The 16,019-nt window shown below is 43.7% G+C and overlaps 1 protein-coding gene across 1 annotated transcript in view; it reads left to right on the top strand.

Annotated features, from left to right (window-relative positions):
- The window catches only part of FRAS1 (Fraser extracellular matrix complex subunit 1), a 402,590-nt gene that overhangs the window by 218,987 nt on the left and 167,584 nt on the right, over positions 1–16,019 (top strand). Inside the window, exons 19-20 of the mRNA XM_081139877.1 lie at positions 6,558–6,698; positions 8,890–9,033. Of these exons, the coding sequence (XP_080996003.1) occupies positions 6,558–6,698; positions 8,890–9,033 (285 nt within the window). The remainder of the gene's footprint in view (positions 1–6,557; positions 6,699–8,889; positions 9,034–16,019) is intronic.

Raw genomic sequence — 16,019 nt, forward strand, 5'->3', positions numbered from 1 at the left:
TTGATGTATAACATTGTATTAGTTTAAGGTGTACAAAGTAATAATTTGATATATGTATATATTGGGAAATGAGCACCATCATAAGTCTAGTTACCATCTATCCATCACCACACACAGTTACACACTTCCTTTGGTGTGTGATGAGAACTTTTAAGTATACAATGTGGTATTGTTAACTTTAATTACCATGGTGTACATTCCATTCCAAGAACTTACTTAGCTTATGACTGGGAGTTTATACCTTTGGCCTTCCTCACTTTCCCTGCCTCCCTGCTCCCCCACCCCCAACCACCGGTCTGTCTTCTGAACCTTATCATTCAGCCGCCATAGCTCTTGGTTGTCCCTCAAACCTTTGTGATTGTCCAAGCTACTTTCTTTGTTCTTAGTGGCTCGCAGTAGTTGAGGCTGTGCCAAGACCTGTCGGTGTCCCAAAGGGTAGGATCTCAGTCAGCCTCTAGATGCAGGCTGATTGGAAGCCGGACCTTCAGACAGCGGCTTTTAAAGTACTTACAAATACCTCTTTTGGGGCAGCACTGAGAGATGGGTGCTTATGTTTGCTCTCTCTGAGCCCAGGAGGGTTAGCTGGTTTGCCACAGTCCCGCTGAATCCAGGAACTCAAGCCCCACGGGCCACCAGAGCCAGGCTTTCAAGGGATGTGTCCTTCGGGTGGCAGCTGCAGAAGGCAGGCATCAGACAGGTGCACAAGCTCTTTCAGGGAGTCACCAGTGAGGAGGAGCGGGGTAGAGGGAGAGGGCGAATAGAGTGTCCGCCAGCCTCCCAGGTCCCAAAGAGGATCTCAGACAGTCTTGGTAAATTAGAAGCCTGACCTTCAGGCGCCGCTCGCAAGATACGCGAATATGTCTCTTCCGGGGGAGGCCTGGGAGCTGGGCATTTCTGACTCCTGCCTCTGCTCAGAGCCTTGGGGAGCAACCTCCACAAGTCCTTGCGAGTCATTGAGAACTTGGTTTGCTACAGTCTGATGGGTCTCTTGGGTAGAAGCCCCTGTTGGCTTTCAGCCCTACAGTTTTGGGGACCCATGCCTCAAGTGGAAACCCTAAAAGATGGGGCACTAGATGTTGGGTCCTAACCCTTCACTCTTCAGGGAGGAGCTGGGAGTTCCCTCAGATTGCTGCTGTTCTCGGGGTAGGGCATACGGCAACAGCGCCTCAGTCTTTCCTACCCATGTTGACAAGGTTTTTTCTCCTTTGCCTCTTACATACTAGCTGTTGCTCAGGTAGTTTCTAGGTTCCTTTAGAGGGAATAGTTCCATGTGTGTTTGGGGAGAAATGAGTTCAGGAGCCTGCTATGTCACTATCTTGGATGGGAACCCAATTTTTTTTTTTAAATAAGATATTCAATTAGTTTGGTCAATTAATTAAATTGCTTTAGGAGAATGGGAAGAAATAAAGTATACTGAGTATTTTGATCTGTTTTGTTGTTGCTAAGATTCACCAAGGGCCTTAAGGCAAAGAGTTTTAATTAAAGAAAGAAATGGGCAGGAGTCTGCCTGCTCAGCTTAAGAGTATGTTACTATTTATGAAGATGGGGTTCCCTTGAATTAACTGAATAAAAGATGAGGCTTCTATATTAAGGTAGCCCCCAGAGAGCTGACATGAGCTATCCAAGTGCATGCCTTCTGGTAGCATCCAGTCGTGTCCCCCCCCCCCCCCCCCCCCCCCCCGCTTCTGTAGCAGGGATGTGCTCTGCTTTAGGGATGGAAGATGAGAGGGATACAGACCGTGCTTCAAGAAAGTGCGGTCAAGTCGCGGAGATTGACATCTGAACAAGGAATGAAAAGAACGGGGCACATGCTGGAGTGGCAGCAGGCGCAAGGTCCAGAAAGAGAGACTGACTGGGCGACAGTGTAGCATCAGGCTGTCGAAGGATTGATGGGAGTTGACCAGGGAAAAGGAGGGACGGGGCGTTCTAGGCCAAGGAAAGGCGCGTTTGGGGAGTGCAGCGTATTTGGTATTCCTGCAGCACAAGGCCATAGCGATGAATTGTGGGGGCTGACACTGGAGACATGGGGTGAGTCATGTCATGAAGTGCTTTATGTGCTGGGCTAAGGGGCTTAGAGTTGACACTATTGGCATTGGAGAACCATTAAAAGATCTTAAGTAGGGGAATAATTTAGTCAATTGGCGTTTTGTAAAGATCTATCTGATGGTTGTATGGCAGGTAATTGGGGAGAAACAGAGTGGGGCTGGTTAGGAAGATTTTGCATTAATCCAGATCACAAGAAAGGGGCCAGGGGGATGGTGAAGTAGGGACAGATGTGACAGAGATTTAAGAAGTAAAAATCAATCTATCTTGGATGTGTTGTGCTGATAGAAAAGTAGAAGACTAAAGTTTTCAGCATGAGTATCTTGGTGAGTAGTGGGGCTACCAAGCGAGACGGGGCATATAAAAGAAAGGTCAGGTAGGGGAGAGGAGGTGGGGTTGGGGTGGCTTAAGTACAGTTTGGGACAGAAGGCATGTGATGTCATAATTTACACTAAGTAGACACGGACTGAGCTTGGAAGTAGTAATGAGAAGTGTTTTAGAGATTTGGAGTGTGAGGTACTGATGAAAATGCCATGTAAAAATATCCCTTCGGCAGTTAGATTTATGTGATTGGAGTTTGGGGTAAAATTTAGAGCTGTTCTCATAAATTTTGGACTCTCTAGTATGTAGGTCAGCATTAAAGCTGTGGGTAAGTTTACCCTGGAGTGAGAAGTAAAAGGGCAGAGGGCGCAATTTGGGGAATATTCATGCTGTAAATAGAGAAAGGCTAAAAAGAAATGATCAAAGAGGAGAATGAGAAGAGTTTGCTGCCAACATTTCCATGGGAGAGAGGTGATTTTTACTCCTAAAGCACTCCCGATATATTTAGGTTAAATCATGTTCATTAAAAAGAGAAAAAAGAAAGAGAATATGGAATAGGAGGGTTGGGAAAGAGGGAGATCGATTTTATTTGGCTTCACTCATTTCCATTTTCATTTCTCATGACAGTACTCCTACTGTATATCCTGGAGGGTTTTCATATTTACGTCGTAACTGGGGAGAGACCTACCTCAAGAGCTGTTTGGACATGAAAAGCCAGGAAATTTTATATGATGAAAAACTAGGGATGCTGGACTACTCTTTATATCATTAAAAGGGGAAAAAAATAAGTAGTAGTGTTTGCCATCTGAAACTTAAATAGAAAACAGAATGAACAAAAATTGATAATGTTTTAATTGTTTCAGGTAAATTTTTTTGTACTGGAATCAGGTCCACTGGACTTTACAACCATCTAAGGATACTGTTAGAGCTTAAGCAGCTCAGTTCTGCTTCTTGGGAAATATACTTAGCCATCAACTGGAAAGCCACTCTCTAAAATTGTAGTACTATGTGGAGAAATAATTCATAGAACTTCTCTCAGATGTCTTCCATATATACGTTGTAATGAAGTTACTCTTCCTTGAAGGACCTTAGACTTCAAACCAGAACTCTGGCTATGAAATCAGCTTCCATGGAATGATCAAGCCTCATAAAAGTCATTGAGATGGTATAGACATTTCCAGAAACAGCATTGAATCCAAGTTTTATAAGAGTGTGTTTAAAGATGCAGAAGGCAGTGCCTGTACTTACAGAACGAGAGGGTGACAGAGGAAAAGGCACTTCGAGGGGATGGCCACCCTTCCCCTCTGTGCCACGTGGCAGCTTAACTAGCTCATCTACTTGGTTCTTGACTGTTTCCAATTCTGAAGTCGGCCATGGCCATGTTCATTGGGGCGCATTTCTAAAATCTAGTGGGTGGCAAAGGGACGCTTTCCTGGAATTCTTGGTCCATCAGCCTTTCAACTCCCCTGTCTCCTTTGCTTTCCTTATATAGTTCAGTAATATTTTTACTCACATCGAGTCCGGTTATCACATTGACTTTGTGACCAAACGGAATGAAATAAATTATGCTGTGTGCTCATAATGCATTGATTCCTATTTCCCTAGTTTTCAGTTCTACAATGAGGTGCTTTGATTTCCTATTTATTACAGGGGGATAACAGGAAGAACTAGGGATTTTAGCAATCTTGTAAAGTCTAATACAAACATGTTGGCATTATCGAAGGTACATTTAAATAGAAAATATTGTATTGCTTCTAATTGCTTCGTCCTGGAAAGCTTGGTGTTGACAATATAATTTAGTTGTTACTGAAATATTGCCACCTGACTTTCCACTGCATCCCGTTTCATTTTGTGTTAAACGTGTCTTAAATAACAGGCCAATGTGTACCCTTCTTTTATAATATTTGCTTAAATGTCAGTTTATCTGTTTGTTTTTTAAAGATGAAATAGCTTTATAGTGATTCTGAAAATACTTGGGAAGAAAATTTCTAACTGTGACTTGTGCTAATAGAGCTATTAACAAGCCATCTAGAAAAAAAAATATTTTAAAATTGTGCTTCTAGCCCTGTTTTTCATAGAATAACAAATACTGCTGAATAGATATAAAACTCTACAGCATATTCAGGGATAACAAAAGTATTTATCAAGCAGGAAGGCAAGGGCACTGCCCGGTGGGAATGGGTCAGGACCAAGGGCCTGAGGGCTCCTGGTACAGGTGTTAACCCTTTAGGGCTGGGTTATAGATGAGTCAGGGTCCCAGGGTGGGACCACGGCTGCAGGGGAGCACTGGAAGGCTTAGGAGAGCAGCCATATACCAGCCATATAACCATAGTTTAATACTGTAACAGCCAGCACCGCTGGACCAGGACAGCCTGCTTTATTTCAGTCCCCTGTATATCCAAGGATGTAGGTGACATTTTTATTGGGAGTTGATAGAAATGAAGACCACAGTGGTGTAAAATCATGCTCAGATCTTCCAAGCTGTTGGTCTCTAAGACTCCTGGGTGTTTGTTAGAGGTGGCAGAGGAGGCAAAGAGGGGACTCGGAGTGGTGTCCCTGAGCCAGTGGATCTCGTCCATTGAATAGAACATGCCCTGAAATGAACAGGGTCATCTCCATGGGTAAGAACCAGGGCTTGTATTACTTTTGTATCCCCAGCACCTAGACTTCTTTGACAGATAATGATGAATGAATGAATGATTGGAGCTGAATATCAGGCTGTTTCAAGATGTAAGTTTTATTGTCATTCAGGTATAGTATGGCTAACAGATTAGTGGACAGCTGCTATTGGAAATATAGTTTGTTAGTCACAGTTCCCCAGAGGAACTGTGACATCATTCTATGGAGGAGCCATGAAAGGAAGCACCAGGGCCAGTCAGGAGGCAGAGGGAGTAAGGGGGAAATGTAGACAAGAGCCTTTATTTTAGTTTCCTGGGAAAGAAGAAGTAAGGCAGGGCAACAGGCTTAGGACTGGCTAGTCTGAGTAAGGCCAGTGGGCTCCAGGGTGTAGGGGCTGTTCCTAGTTGTCTGGTACCTGGCATTGGAGTGACTAGAGCAGGAGGATAGTGGTCCTGAGTGTGAGATCCAGCAAAGGAGTTGATGGGTATAAGGACTTTGGACTGATTAGTAGGCAAATGAAAGGCATGCTCACAGGCTAGTCACTTACCGTCTCTAGAAACTGGCTAACCCTGAGAGGGGGAGCCTCCAGGATCACCAGGGCCCCTAATGTCAGAGCGTCCGAAATACAGAAAATAAAAAAGCGTCATGAATACAATGGCCGCACTTGGGAAATGATGCAAATATTCCTTTTATCCTTAAAGGTCTGATGTAGGCAAGCAGAGATGTTTTCTTTCTCTTTGCTTTCCACGTTTCTTTTTACACCTATGAGTACTTGTAACATGGCATTTAATGGTAATAATTATAGCTAAGATTTACTAAATCCTTACTATGTGTTTAGCACTAGATTAAGAACTTTACATGCGTCAACCCAATTAGTGTCCACAACATCTCATGCAGTATGCATAGTTTATATTCTCATTTTATACATGAAGAAGTAGGAGCCTTGAGAAATTACATGACTTAGTCAAGGTCTCATAGAGTGGCTATTAGATGCTCTTATTGTCTGTGCTATACTCCATCTCCCATTCATTTTAGTCTAGTTGCTTACTTGCTTGTGAGTCTGTTGAGGCAGCTGGTTTAAGCAGCGCAAAATGTTGGCCAGTTCTTCTCACCTGGGTGTGTCCAGTCTCCAGCAGAGAGCAGGCACCATATAAACTTCTGTAGGATCCACGAGTAAAATTCCCATCACCTTTCTCTTTAATTTGAGCAGCCTCATAAGCAGCCCATTGCCTAGCGATGGTGGAGGAGCTGTCCTGGGGGAGGAAGACCCGTTTTCACAGCTTCTTGCTCTCCATTTGACATTCTCTGAGAATGGCAACTTGGGAAGAAAGAAATGGATGACTCTGCAAATGGTTATTTCTGTTTTGTGGCATTTGTGTCTTATCTAATCTGAGTGCCACAGATGCTTGCTTTGTGGGACAGGGCCTTTAGAAAGAAGTGTGTGAGATGTGTCCTTGGGAAAATTAAATGAGTGTGCAGAATGTGTTTCAGCTCAGGAATGCTAATGGGAGAGTCAGAGCTCCCGCACTTGTCCTGTGGTGACTCCTGATCGTCTCTCTGCTCTGTCTTCCCAGCCTGCCACCACTCCTGTTTCGCGTGCGCAGGGAGGAGCCCGCACAACTGCACCGCCTGCTGGCCTCCGCATGTGCTGGTGGAGGGGCAGTGCCTCTCCCAGTGCCCAGATGGGCACTTTAACCAGGAAGGCAGTTGCACAGGTGAGTGTGTAACACTGAGGCATATTCCCAATACCCCTGTTCTGTCTTCGTAATGCAGCCAGGCCCTGTAATTAGAAGCATCGTCTTGCCACGGGAGTAAGGGTTGGGTTGTAAATCCCCATCTTAAACTTGTAAGAGTAAAGGGAACAGGAGAAAGTCAGTTCTTCCAATAGGGAAGCAGGGAGGAAGTGAAGAATTAGGCTCAGCTGTGCCTGTGCGTACAGTTAGGGGTGGGGGGACGGCAGTCATTGGAGACACAGTGCTGCAGGCACTAACGCGTCTATGTAGGATCTGGAGTTTGGCGTGACCTCTGCAGTTCTCAGCCCCACTTTCCCTGGCTACAGCCTAATAAAGCAAAAGGAGAGAGGGGGATTTATTTATTTCTGCGACAGGTCCATCCCATATATTTTTAAGAGCACTTTTATGTCTCAGTGACAGAGATTCTAGAAATTACTAGTTGGGATTAGTGCAGGGTTTTATTGGAATTGACAAAATACTAAAATTTAAGCACCTCATGGTAGCACTGTGTTTTCTTGTATCTATGGGGGGCAAAAAAGATGAAACGCATTCTATCATGATGACTATTTTATTTCTAATAATAGACTTGTTGACACTGGCTTATAGGAAAAAGCCCAATGTTATGAAATTGTATTACATATTTTTCTAGAGTTGGAAAACAAGTAGTAAATTTGTAAAATATTTTAAAAATAACTTAACACTTGTTAGCTTCATCTAGCCTCCAACTCCAAAGAGGAAATTTAATGTGGACACAGATTTAGATGATTGAAGATCAATACGACATTTCTTCTGACATTTTCTTTTTCCAAGTACCTTTTTAATCTCTCTAGGCCCTGATGGGTTGCTTTCCTTTCAACTCCCTATCAGGAGCAGAGGGGAGTGTTTCTGGCTTGTCGTCAGGGTTGTCCTTGAAAACCGTTGTCTGTCCTTCTGTGCTTCACACTAGCCCATTGGGGTGTGTGTGTGTGTGTGTGTGTGTGTGTGTGTGAAGTTGTCTGGGGGAGTTGAGTCCGAGTAGCTCTGTGTCCTCTCTGCTTCCGCCTCCTGGAAGCCAGCAGATGGATGGTGCCACTGGCACCAGGGCCACCAGGTTGCTGGACATACTCTGGCAGGGAGGAAACACGGCAGGCGGAAAGCACCTTGAGATGCTAGTATCTTTGGGACGGGCATTTTCAAAGTTAAGAGCCTCGGGAATGTGGCTGGGGATACTAAAGCTAGCCTTCTAATCAGCACTGAATTTTCTTGCTCTCGCTTTTTAAAAAAAAAAAAAAATTCCTTATCTTCTTTTGGCCTCTTGCCAGAAAAAGTGAGAAGCAGTTGACTTTATCCACAATCTGTGCCTTCGCTTCTCACCAGCCCTGTGCCAAAGGGCATGCTCCATCGTCAGTCCCAGCAAGCTCACCCCAGCCGGTCCTCTTGGAATCGGCCGAGCTCAGGCTCCGCGCCCAGCAGAGAAGCCCCTGCGCCCTGCTTTTATCCCTCACCACCCTTATCTTTATTGCCCACACCTACTGTGATTCACTTGGTTTTCTTCCAGTGTAGCGCCTCTTGTTAATTTGGTGGTTTTTCTGGGGAAAACATAGCTCTGACATAATTTTGCCTAAGGAATTGAACTTCAAACAGAGCTCGTGATAACCTCCAGGAAGACTTTTTCTGTTCTCTGTACTTGAATGAAATGTTGCTACTAAAACAGGCATCCGGGTTGCGCCATCTGACCCTAGCGAGAAGGTTTATATCCATTGCTGTGGAAGGTTTCCCCCTTCGCTTGTCGGGGATTTCTGAGAAGCAAAATGTGTCCCTCCTTTCCCCACCCTGCTGCCTTTGGATCATGGTATTTGGGGGCGGAGGAGTCTTACCCTCGCTCTTCCACTTTGTCACTTTGATCTGCATCTCCTTATTTACGTAGATGGGGATGGTCATGCTGGCCCCTCCGGAATGTGTGAAAAATTTATGGCTCTGGATTCCATGTTCTATTCATGGATGGCATTTCCATTGACTCCAAAAATGCATCCTCTCGGTCAGGCCTAAGGGTATGCCAGGCTTGCCCAGGAATCTTCAAAAGATGAGTAGTGTTTGAGTCCTGCTCTTAGTGTGATTTGAGGACTGCATCAAATGCTTCATGTATTGACATGCCGGCTGCTCATTCCTGTCCTGGTTCCTGTTTTCCCCCTAGAATGCCACCCCACCTGCAGGCAGTGTCACGGCCCATCCGAATCCAACTGCACGTCCTGTCACCCTCATGTCACTATTACCGGTGGAAACTGCAGGACCAGCTGCAAAGAAGAGCAGTTCCTCAACCTCGTGGGGTACTGTACTGGTGAGTGATACCCCCTCAGAGTCCCAAAGAATAGCTGGGATTAAGCTAGAGGGAGGTCAGGCAGACTCTCTGGCTGTGACTCCACCAGGAGACAGGCACAGAGGAAGCACATGTGAGCCATTCACGGCCAGTGAGTGATCCAGCCTGGCTGAGGAACGTGCTTTGTATTAAGGCGTAGTAGATGAAATGGTTGGAAAACTTAAGTGGGAACCAAGGTATAGAAAACCCACAATTTCAGGCCAAAATATTTGGGTGGAATTTTGTGGGCAATACAGCCGTGAGTTTTGGAGAGGACTGTGACTTGACAAGGGTGTGTTATGGGCAGGACGTGTGCAAACTGTGTAGGAGGTGGACTGGAGCAAGGAAAGATGAGAGTCAGAGACAGGAGTTAGAAGGCAGGATCCTCATTATGGCTTTTCTGTTTCCAACCTATTCAGCATGTGGACCTTAAAATTTTTATGCTGGGGAAATTTTTAAAATAAGTGTTTATATAGAGAGATTGGAAAATTTTAATTTAATGAGCTTTGTTCTCTCCGATGTCCAGAACCCTCTTTGAGAGTAAGTTAGGTGATTAGAAGTACATTAATTTTTTAAGGCTAATAAGGGGACCATTAGAATAAAGAATCATGGGACTAGGCTAAATGATTCTGGAAATCCCTAGCCCTAGAAGAGCAGGTCCCACTAGAATGGCTAGGGATGAACCTTGGCTGTCCTGGGCACTAGGTATATTAAGTATACATTGTAAATAAGATAACCATTGTCTGGTGCTTGGATATCCTTTGTTGAATAGAGACTGGTGTGTGGGTGTGTAGTATAAAAAAAGTGACCAGTAATTTCAGTTGGTGATCTTTCAGAGAAGTGTAGTGACCACGAAGCTTACTTTTTCAATAAATATGTCATTTCCAAACACCTCCCACTTCTCTCTGTAGCATTGCAATGCATTTATTCATTTACTGCTTCATCAAACATTTATTAAGCACATGCTGCATGCCAGGCACGGTGCTGGGCTCAGGGGATGCAAAGATGAGTAAGAGCTAATGCTTGCATTCAAGAAGCATACAGTGTAAGAAGGAAAGGGATGTGTGTTGAATATTATATTGATGTGAATATGAGATGAGCCTGTGGGACAGGACTCCAACCCAGATCAGACAGGGGGGTTGTTTAGAGTGGGTATGGAAGGCTTTCTGGAACATTTCATAACGGAGATGATTTTGAAATATTGAGAGGAGTTTGGAGATTTGGAAGGAAGAGCATTCCAGAAAATGGGCCAAAGAATATTATCTGTTCAGGCACCAACAAAGAGTTAAGTAGAATGCCAGCCCCTAGTATGGGAGTGATGGGGCTTGAAGCAGAAGGCGGGGGGGCCAGGTCATGGAGGCCTTTGTATTTTCTGTTTAAGGAGAACATATTTTGTTATCAAGGCTGTGGGGATCTCTTCAAGGTTTTTAAGGAGAGGGGTGTGATGGTCATGTTTCTGTCATGAGAGATCTGCAGAAGATTGCTTGCAGGAAGACAAGACAGGAGCAGAAAGGCCTTTTAGAAGGTAGTTGTAGGAATGCAGATGGTTGATGAAGGCCTTTCATGAGAAAATTGCTGAGAGAATGAAGAGAAGGGGGCATGGCTTCACTAAGTATTAATTATGTGTTACGTTGCCCATGTGAGGTTGCTGTTTTGTGGGCACAAATGGTCAGATAGTGGCAATTTCATTGGGTTCAACCTAACACAATAGTCTTCCCACACCTGTGGAAGAAGCATTCCAAGACCCCTAGTGGATTACCAAACTATGGGTGGTACCAAACCATATATATATATATATATATATATATATATATATATATATATATACTATGTTCTTTCTTATAAGTACATGCCTTTGCATTTAAAGAAAGCACTTTAAGGCTTCTCTTCGGCATATCTGAATGGCCAGTATCACTACTCTCATGCTTCGGGACCATTATTAAGTAAAACTAGGGTTACTTGAACACCAGGCTCTGCAGCAGTAAATCTGATCACCCAGATGGCTACTAAGTGACTACGGGCAGGTGACACACAGAGCACGTCTGCACTGGACAAAAGGATGGTTCACATTCCCGGCGGGCAGGTGTGGAGTGGCGCAGATTTCATCATGCTACTCAGAATGACACACAATTTAAAACTGATAAGCTGTTTATTTCTGGGATTTTTCATTTAATATTTTTGAACAGGGCTTGACCGAGGGTAACTGAAACTGCGGAAGGCAGAATTGTGGATAAGGGGAGATACAACAGAAGTTGCTGATCTCTAACCCTGGGGGCGAAGGGAGAGGGAGTTTGGGGCTGATTTCCAGGTTTCTGGTCAAGTAGACTTGAGGAATGAGAGTACCATTTACCAGTTGCCAGGACAGGAAGATAAGGGGTTTGGATGTGGACACGTTGAATTGGGGTGGCACTGGACACCCCCGGGGAGCTGTCCAGGTGGAGGTTGAAGACCTAAGTGAACACAGGTTTTCACTGTAACCACCAGGAACTCATCTGCTATCTTCCTTTTACCCTGCACTTAACGTCATAGAATGTTTTTTTCTTTCAACTGAAGTGTTGCTTTAGTCGGGTCAGAGTTAGCCTCATGGAACATTTCAGTGACTTTTATCTAAACTCAGAAGGTGTTAGGAAGAGTCCTGTGATGATTAACAAAGCAGAAGATCATCGGCCCCAGGCAGTGCCACCCGCGGCTGTTTTCATCACCTCGGGAAGTTTGGCGCAGTGGAGCCCCGGGGAAGGGCCCTGTCTGCTCCCTCTGTCACGCGCGCGAGCTTTGCAGGGTGGTGGGATTTACGCATAGGATTTACACACTATCTGAGCTATACCTACGATCATCATCACAGACCTCTTAATTGCACTTGGCTGTTTAAGAAAGAAAATTAATCTAATCTATCACACAGACAAGAATAAACATATCCTGGGAACAGGTCCAATAACCTTAATGTGTTATCACATACGGAGATGTCATATGTGTGGGGATTTTTTTCCCCTTTAAGTCTATCAAAGCAAATATACAGGTTAGGAGATTTAGACCAGGGCTGAAGGTTTTCAACAGAGATAAATGCACTGGGGTGAGTGGCAGGAGTGGATAAGATTACAGCCGACATGGTTAAGTGTTATGGAAAGCCAGGGGTTTTTTTCATAGATTTTTTTTCTTAGTATTTTGCACACATCTCATCAACATTATCCAAAAATTCCAAAGCCTGGGGTGCTTTCTCCTGTTTTGTTTTGTTTTTTCAGCTAACTCCTTTCTCCTATTTATAGAAAATGATAGAAATTAAAAAGAAAACATGAGTGAGAAATATGCAAATGCAGATAAAAAAAAAAAAAGTGCCTTGGGCTTTGTGGCATGGCCTAATGGAATAGATATACTTTGAGTTCTTATGTAGAAAAGGCGATAATACTGAGAGTAATACTGGAGAGGGGAAGCCTGGAAAGTTTTAAACAGCTGATTTGTTAGGATGGTAGAATTCTGGGGGATTAAACATTTGTTTGCTTATGCAGTAATTTTTTAAATGCTGATTTATTTTCTTCATAAATCTGAGCCAGAATGTAAGCAAAAGAAGACATATCAGTAACGAAATACTACTCTGGGCGTTTTCATATTGTAATCCATGGTTCTCAAGTTCTAGGCAATTGTTAACAAGTGTTACATGCAAAAAAGATTCCTGGCTAAATAAATTTGGGAATCTCTGAGTTAAATAAGCAACTTTCTTTATTCAGGGTATCTCAGAACCTTAAATAAACAGACATGCATTGTGAATGTCTAGGATGAAGGAGGCCGGACATCATTTCCCAAACATTTAATTGCATACCCCTCCATTTATTATAGCCTCTCACAGAGCTAGCCAGGGGTTTGCAGAAAAATCTTTGGAAAGCCCTGGACTGTGATGTTAATATGTTGAGCAATTTGTTGGCACTCCCTAAGGGTAAAATGAAATAATGAACCAGTCCTCAGATTGTGGACTCCCTCCCTCCCTCCCTCCCTCCCTCCCTCCCTCCCTCCCTCCCTCCCTCCCTCCCTCCCTCCCTCCCCTCTCTGTGGGCAAGCACAGGGGTTATGGAGGAGCCTCAGATTTGCCACCCTTGCCTACTGAAGAGCACCAAAGAGCACCTCCAGCGTTGGGTCTGAGAAGTGCTTGCTCTCTGAACCTATGTGAAGCCGCTTGTTAACTAATTAGAAAACCTGTTAACATTTTTCCCCCCAAATCATAAAAAAAACACCTTTTGAGCCCTTTCCATGATTTTTCCATTTATTATCATAATTTCTGAAAGAGGACCCTAAGAAAAGTGATGCAAAAGTTGAAATGCAGATTAAAAGAGCAACAAATCCTTATTTTGGAATAAGCTGATACAACAACACTAAGTAATGAGAAAAAACCAGTTCAAATTGAGCACAATTAAGGACCTGGGAAGGAGCCCCGTATGAGCCAGCGTGCCAGCTCTCTGCTTCCAGACACAGGGACTCGAAGCCAGAGAGGTGAGAGCCAATTCTGTTTTACAGCAGCTTCTACATGCAGAGGAGGTGGGTTGGCACTGCCTGCATCTTGCTGTAGCTGCTCCTGCTGGAACTGGAAGACCGCAAATGTGTAGCAGTAACTGCCTCATTCTGTTTCAAAATCCTACCCATCCATCTCTCTTGGCCTGGCTCGGGTTCCTTCCCCGAAAGGACCAGCTCCTTCTTGGCCTCGCCCACATCGGAATTCCTGGTGTGCTGATCGTCGCTCCCGCTTACCTCGCACTCGGCATTAAAGAGCTCCTGCTCTCTGCCGGGGGTTGTTTCCTGGTGATAGGGCACTGTTCTGAGGGCTCGCTGTGTAACAAGCACTGTGCTCATTGCTTTGAGTGCATTTTCCCTTTTAGTATTAGCAGCGATCCTCCAGGATAGGTACTAATTTGATCTCCACTGTACACATGAAGAGACTGAAACACAGAAAGGTTAAGTGACTTGCTCAAAATGACAGAAGTTGGAAGATAGAACCAAGATTTGACCCCAGAGAATGTAATTGCAGAATCCAACTACTCAACCATTTTGTTTTACTTATGATGCCAAATATGGTTGATCACACACAATAGAGACTTAAGAACGATTTTTTGTTTGGTGGATTAAAAGGTGGATTGGCAGGGACTGGTATGAAGGTGGCTTGGAGAGGCAGTGCTGGGGAAAGTTGCAAGAACTCTTAGTCTGTTTTCAGTGCTGAGAAGCCTGATTTAGAGCGCCGTGTGTACAGGTGGTCCTACTGTGTACTGTCCTTATTGAATCAGTAAATTTTAAAGAAACCTTAATGCATACTGTATTTTAATAATTTATGTCTACATTTATTTTAATTTTTTCAACATATACGTGTATCTATTTTTCATAGTTGTAGTCAAAACTACATATTTGTTTTTCTTAGATATCACTTTAATTTATGTGTTTCCATATGTTGGCAAATATTCAAAGAATCCATATAATTGCCTTTTTTAATGCTAAGTAGCATTGCATTGTGTTTGTGTAACTTAATTTCATTTGCCATTTTCCTTTGGTGGACCTGGGAGATGACTACCAGGAGGTAGGTTTACTGCTTGGTCCTTGGTGCGTTAAGTATGGCCTTCAAGGTTTCAGTTGGACTAGGTCTGTATTTCATGTTATTGTTAATACAAACAATAGGGTGTTTGTGGAATTTTCTAATTTTCAAAGCAGTGTCTCACCTATTTTCTCATTTGACCATTCTAGGAAACCTCCTGCAGCAGTGGGAGTAAGAGCTCAGTGTAGTTAGTGCCCAGCTAACACATAGATGCTCATAAGCAATGGGGGGTGAATGAGTGACAGACCTGGGCCCTAATGTCTAGTACGATCACCTCCTCATGCATCGTATGGTAATTACAGCAAGGATCCTTCTACTTAGCGTGACTCATTTATATGGTTCTAGTCTCTTCTTTTCCACCTCCCACTTTATTCCCTCTGGTCCTAGTCTTCTATCTTTATATTTTTTCAATTTTCTTGTGTTGTCTATTTTTTTTAATACTTGCCTGTTTATTTTCCTTATCTTTATTTTTAGCCTGCACTTTCTTTCTTATGTCTCACGTTGTCACCCTATCTCCTGTTGCTTGAACTGTGAATTGCCTATCTGGTCTCTCTCCGGGACTTTCAATGATTGTCTCTTTTTTGTTCTCCGATTTGTGTTTTATTTAAGAGGCCACCCTATCTGCTGAAGGATGATCGACTATTTCAAGGCTTTTTTTTTTTTCTTTTCAGAATAAAAGAACATGGCATGCTTAAATTGGACCTTCCTAAATTAAGAAGAAGACTTTACACTTTCTTCTTCATGTGATTTTTACTAAACACTATCTTGCCTAGCTCTGGTAGTGACAGAAACATCTTACTTATAAACTTTCAACTTGGCAGGGCTCCCAGTGAAGTCAGGATTGCTGCTATCTTCATACGAACTGCAGGTCAGGGCATGAATCGCAGAGAAGGTCTTTGAGGGTCTGTGCTTAAGAACACAGCTGAATTCAGACTCCTAAGTTACCCTTTCAATACTGAAGGGGGCAAAACTGCTAAGGCTACACTTACCTACTTTTCTAACACACATGTTAATCTCTGTGGTTTACATGTAATAGGAAAAATTGTGACTTAGATGCAAGCATGCTCATCACTATCAATGTCACTTCTGATTGGACCTACTGCAGGTAATGTTTATTGAGCACTTGCTATGTCCCAGCCCCTCACATGCATTATCTCATTTAATCCTGACCTCAACCTTGGGAGGTTGGTCCTGTGATTAGTAGCATCTCCATTTTATGGCCCAGGAGACTGAGATTGGTGGCATTAATCAATTTACCCAACGTTTCACAGCTAGTGAGCAGTAGAGCTAGGCTTTGGATGACCACTGTACCAGCCTTCATCACCTGCTCTAGTTCCGATAAGACCTTCTCTGCTTCTCCGCGGTCATACTCTTTATAACTCTTTCTGATGCTCTGCCGTCT

Source organism: Miniopterus schreibersii (genome assembly GCF_964146895.1).
Source record: "Miniopterus schreibersii genome assembly, chromosome: 1".
NCBI classification, from domain to species: Eukaryota; Metazoa; Chordata; class Mammalia; order Chiroptera; family Miniopteridae; genus Miniopterus; species Miniopterus schreibersii.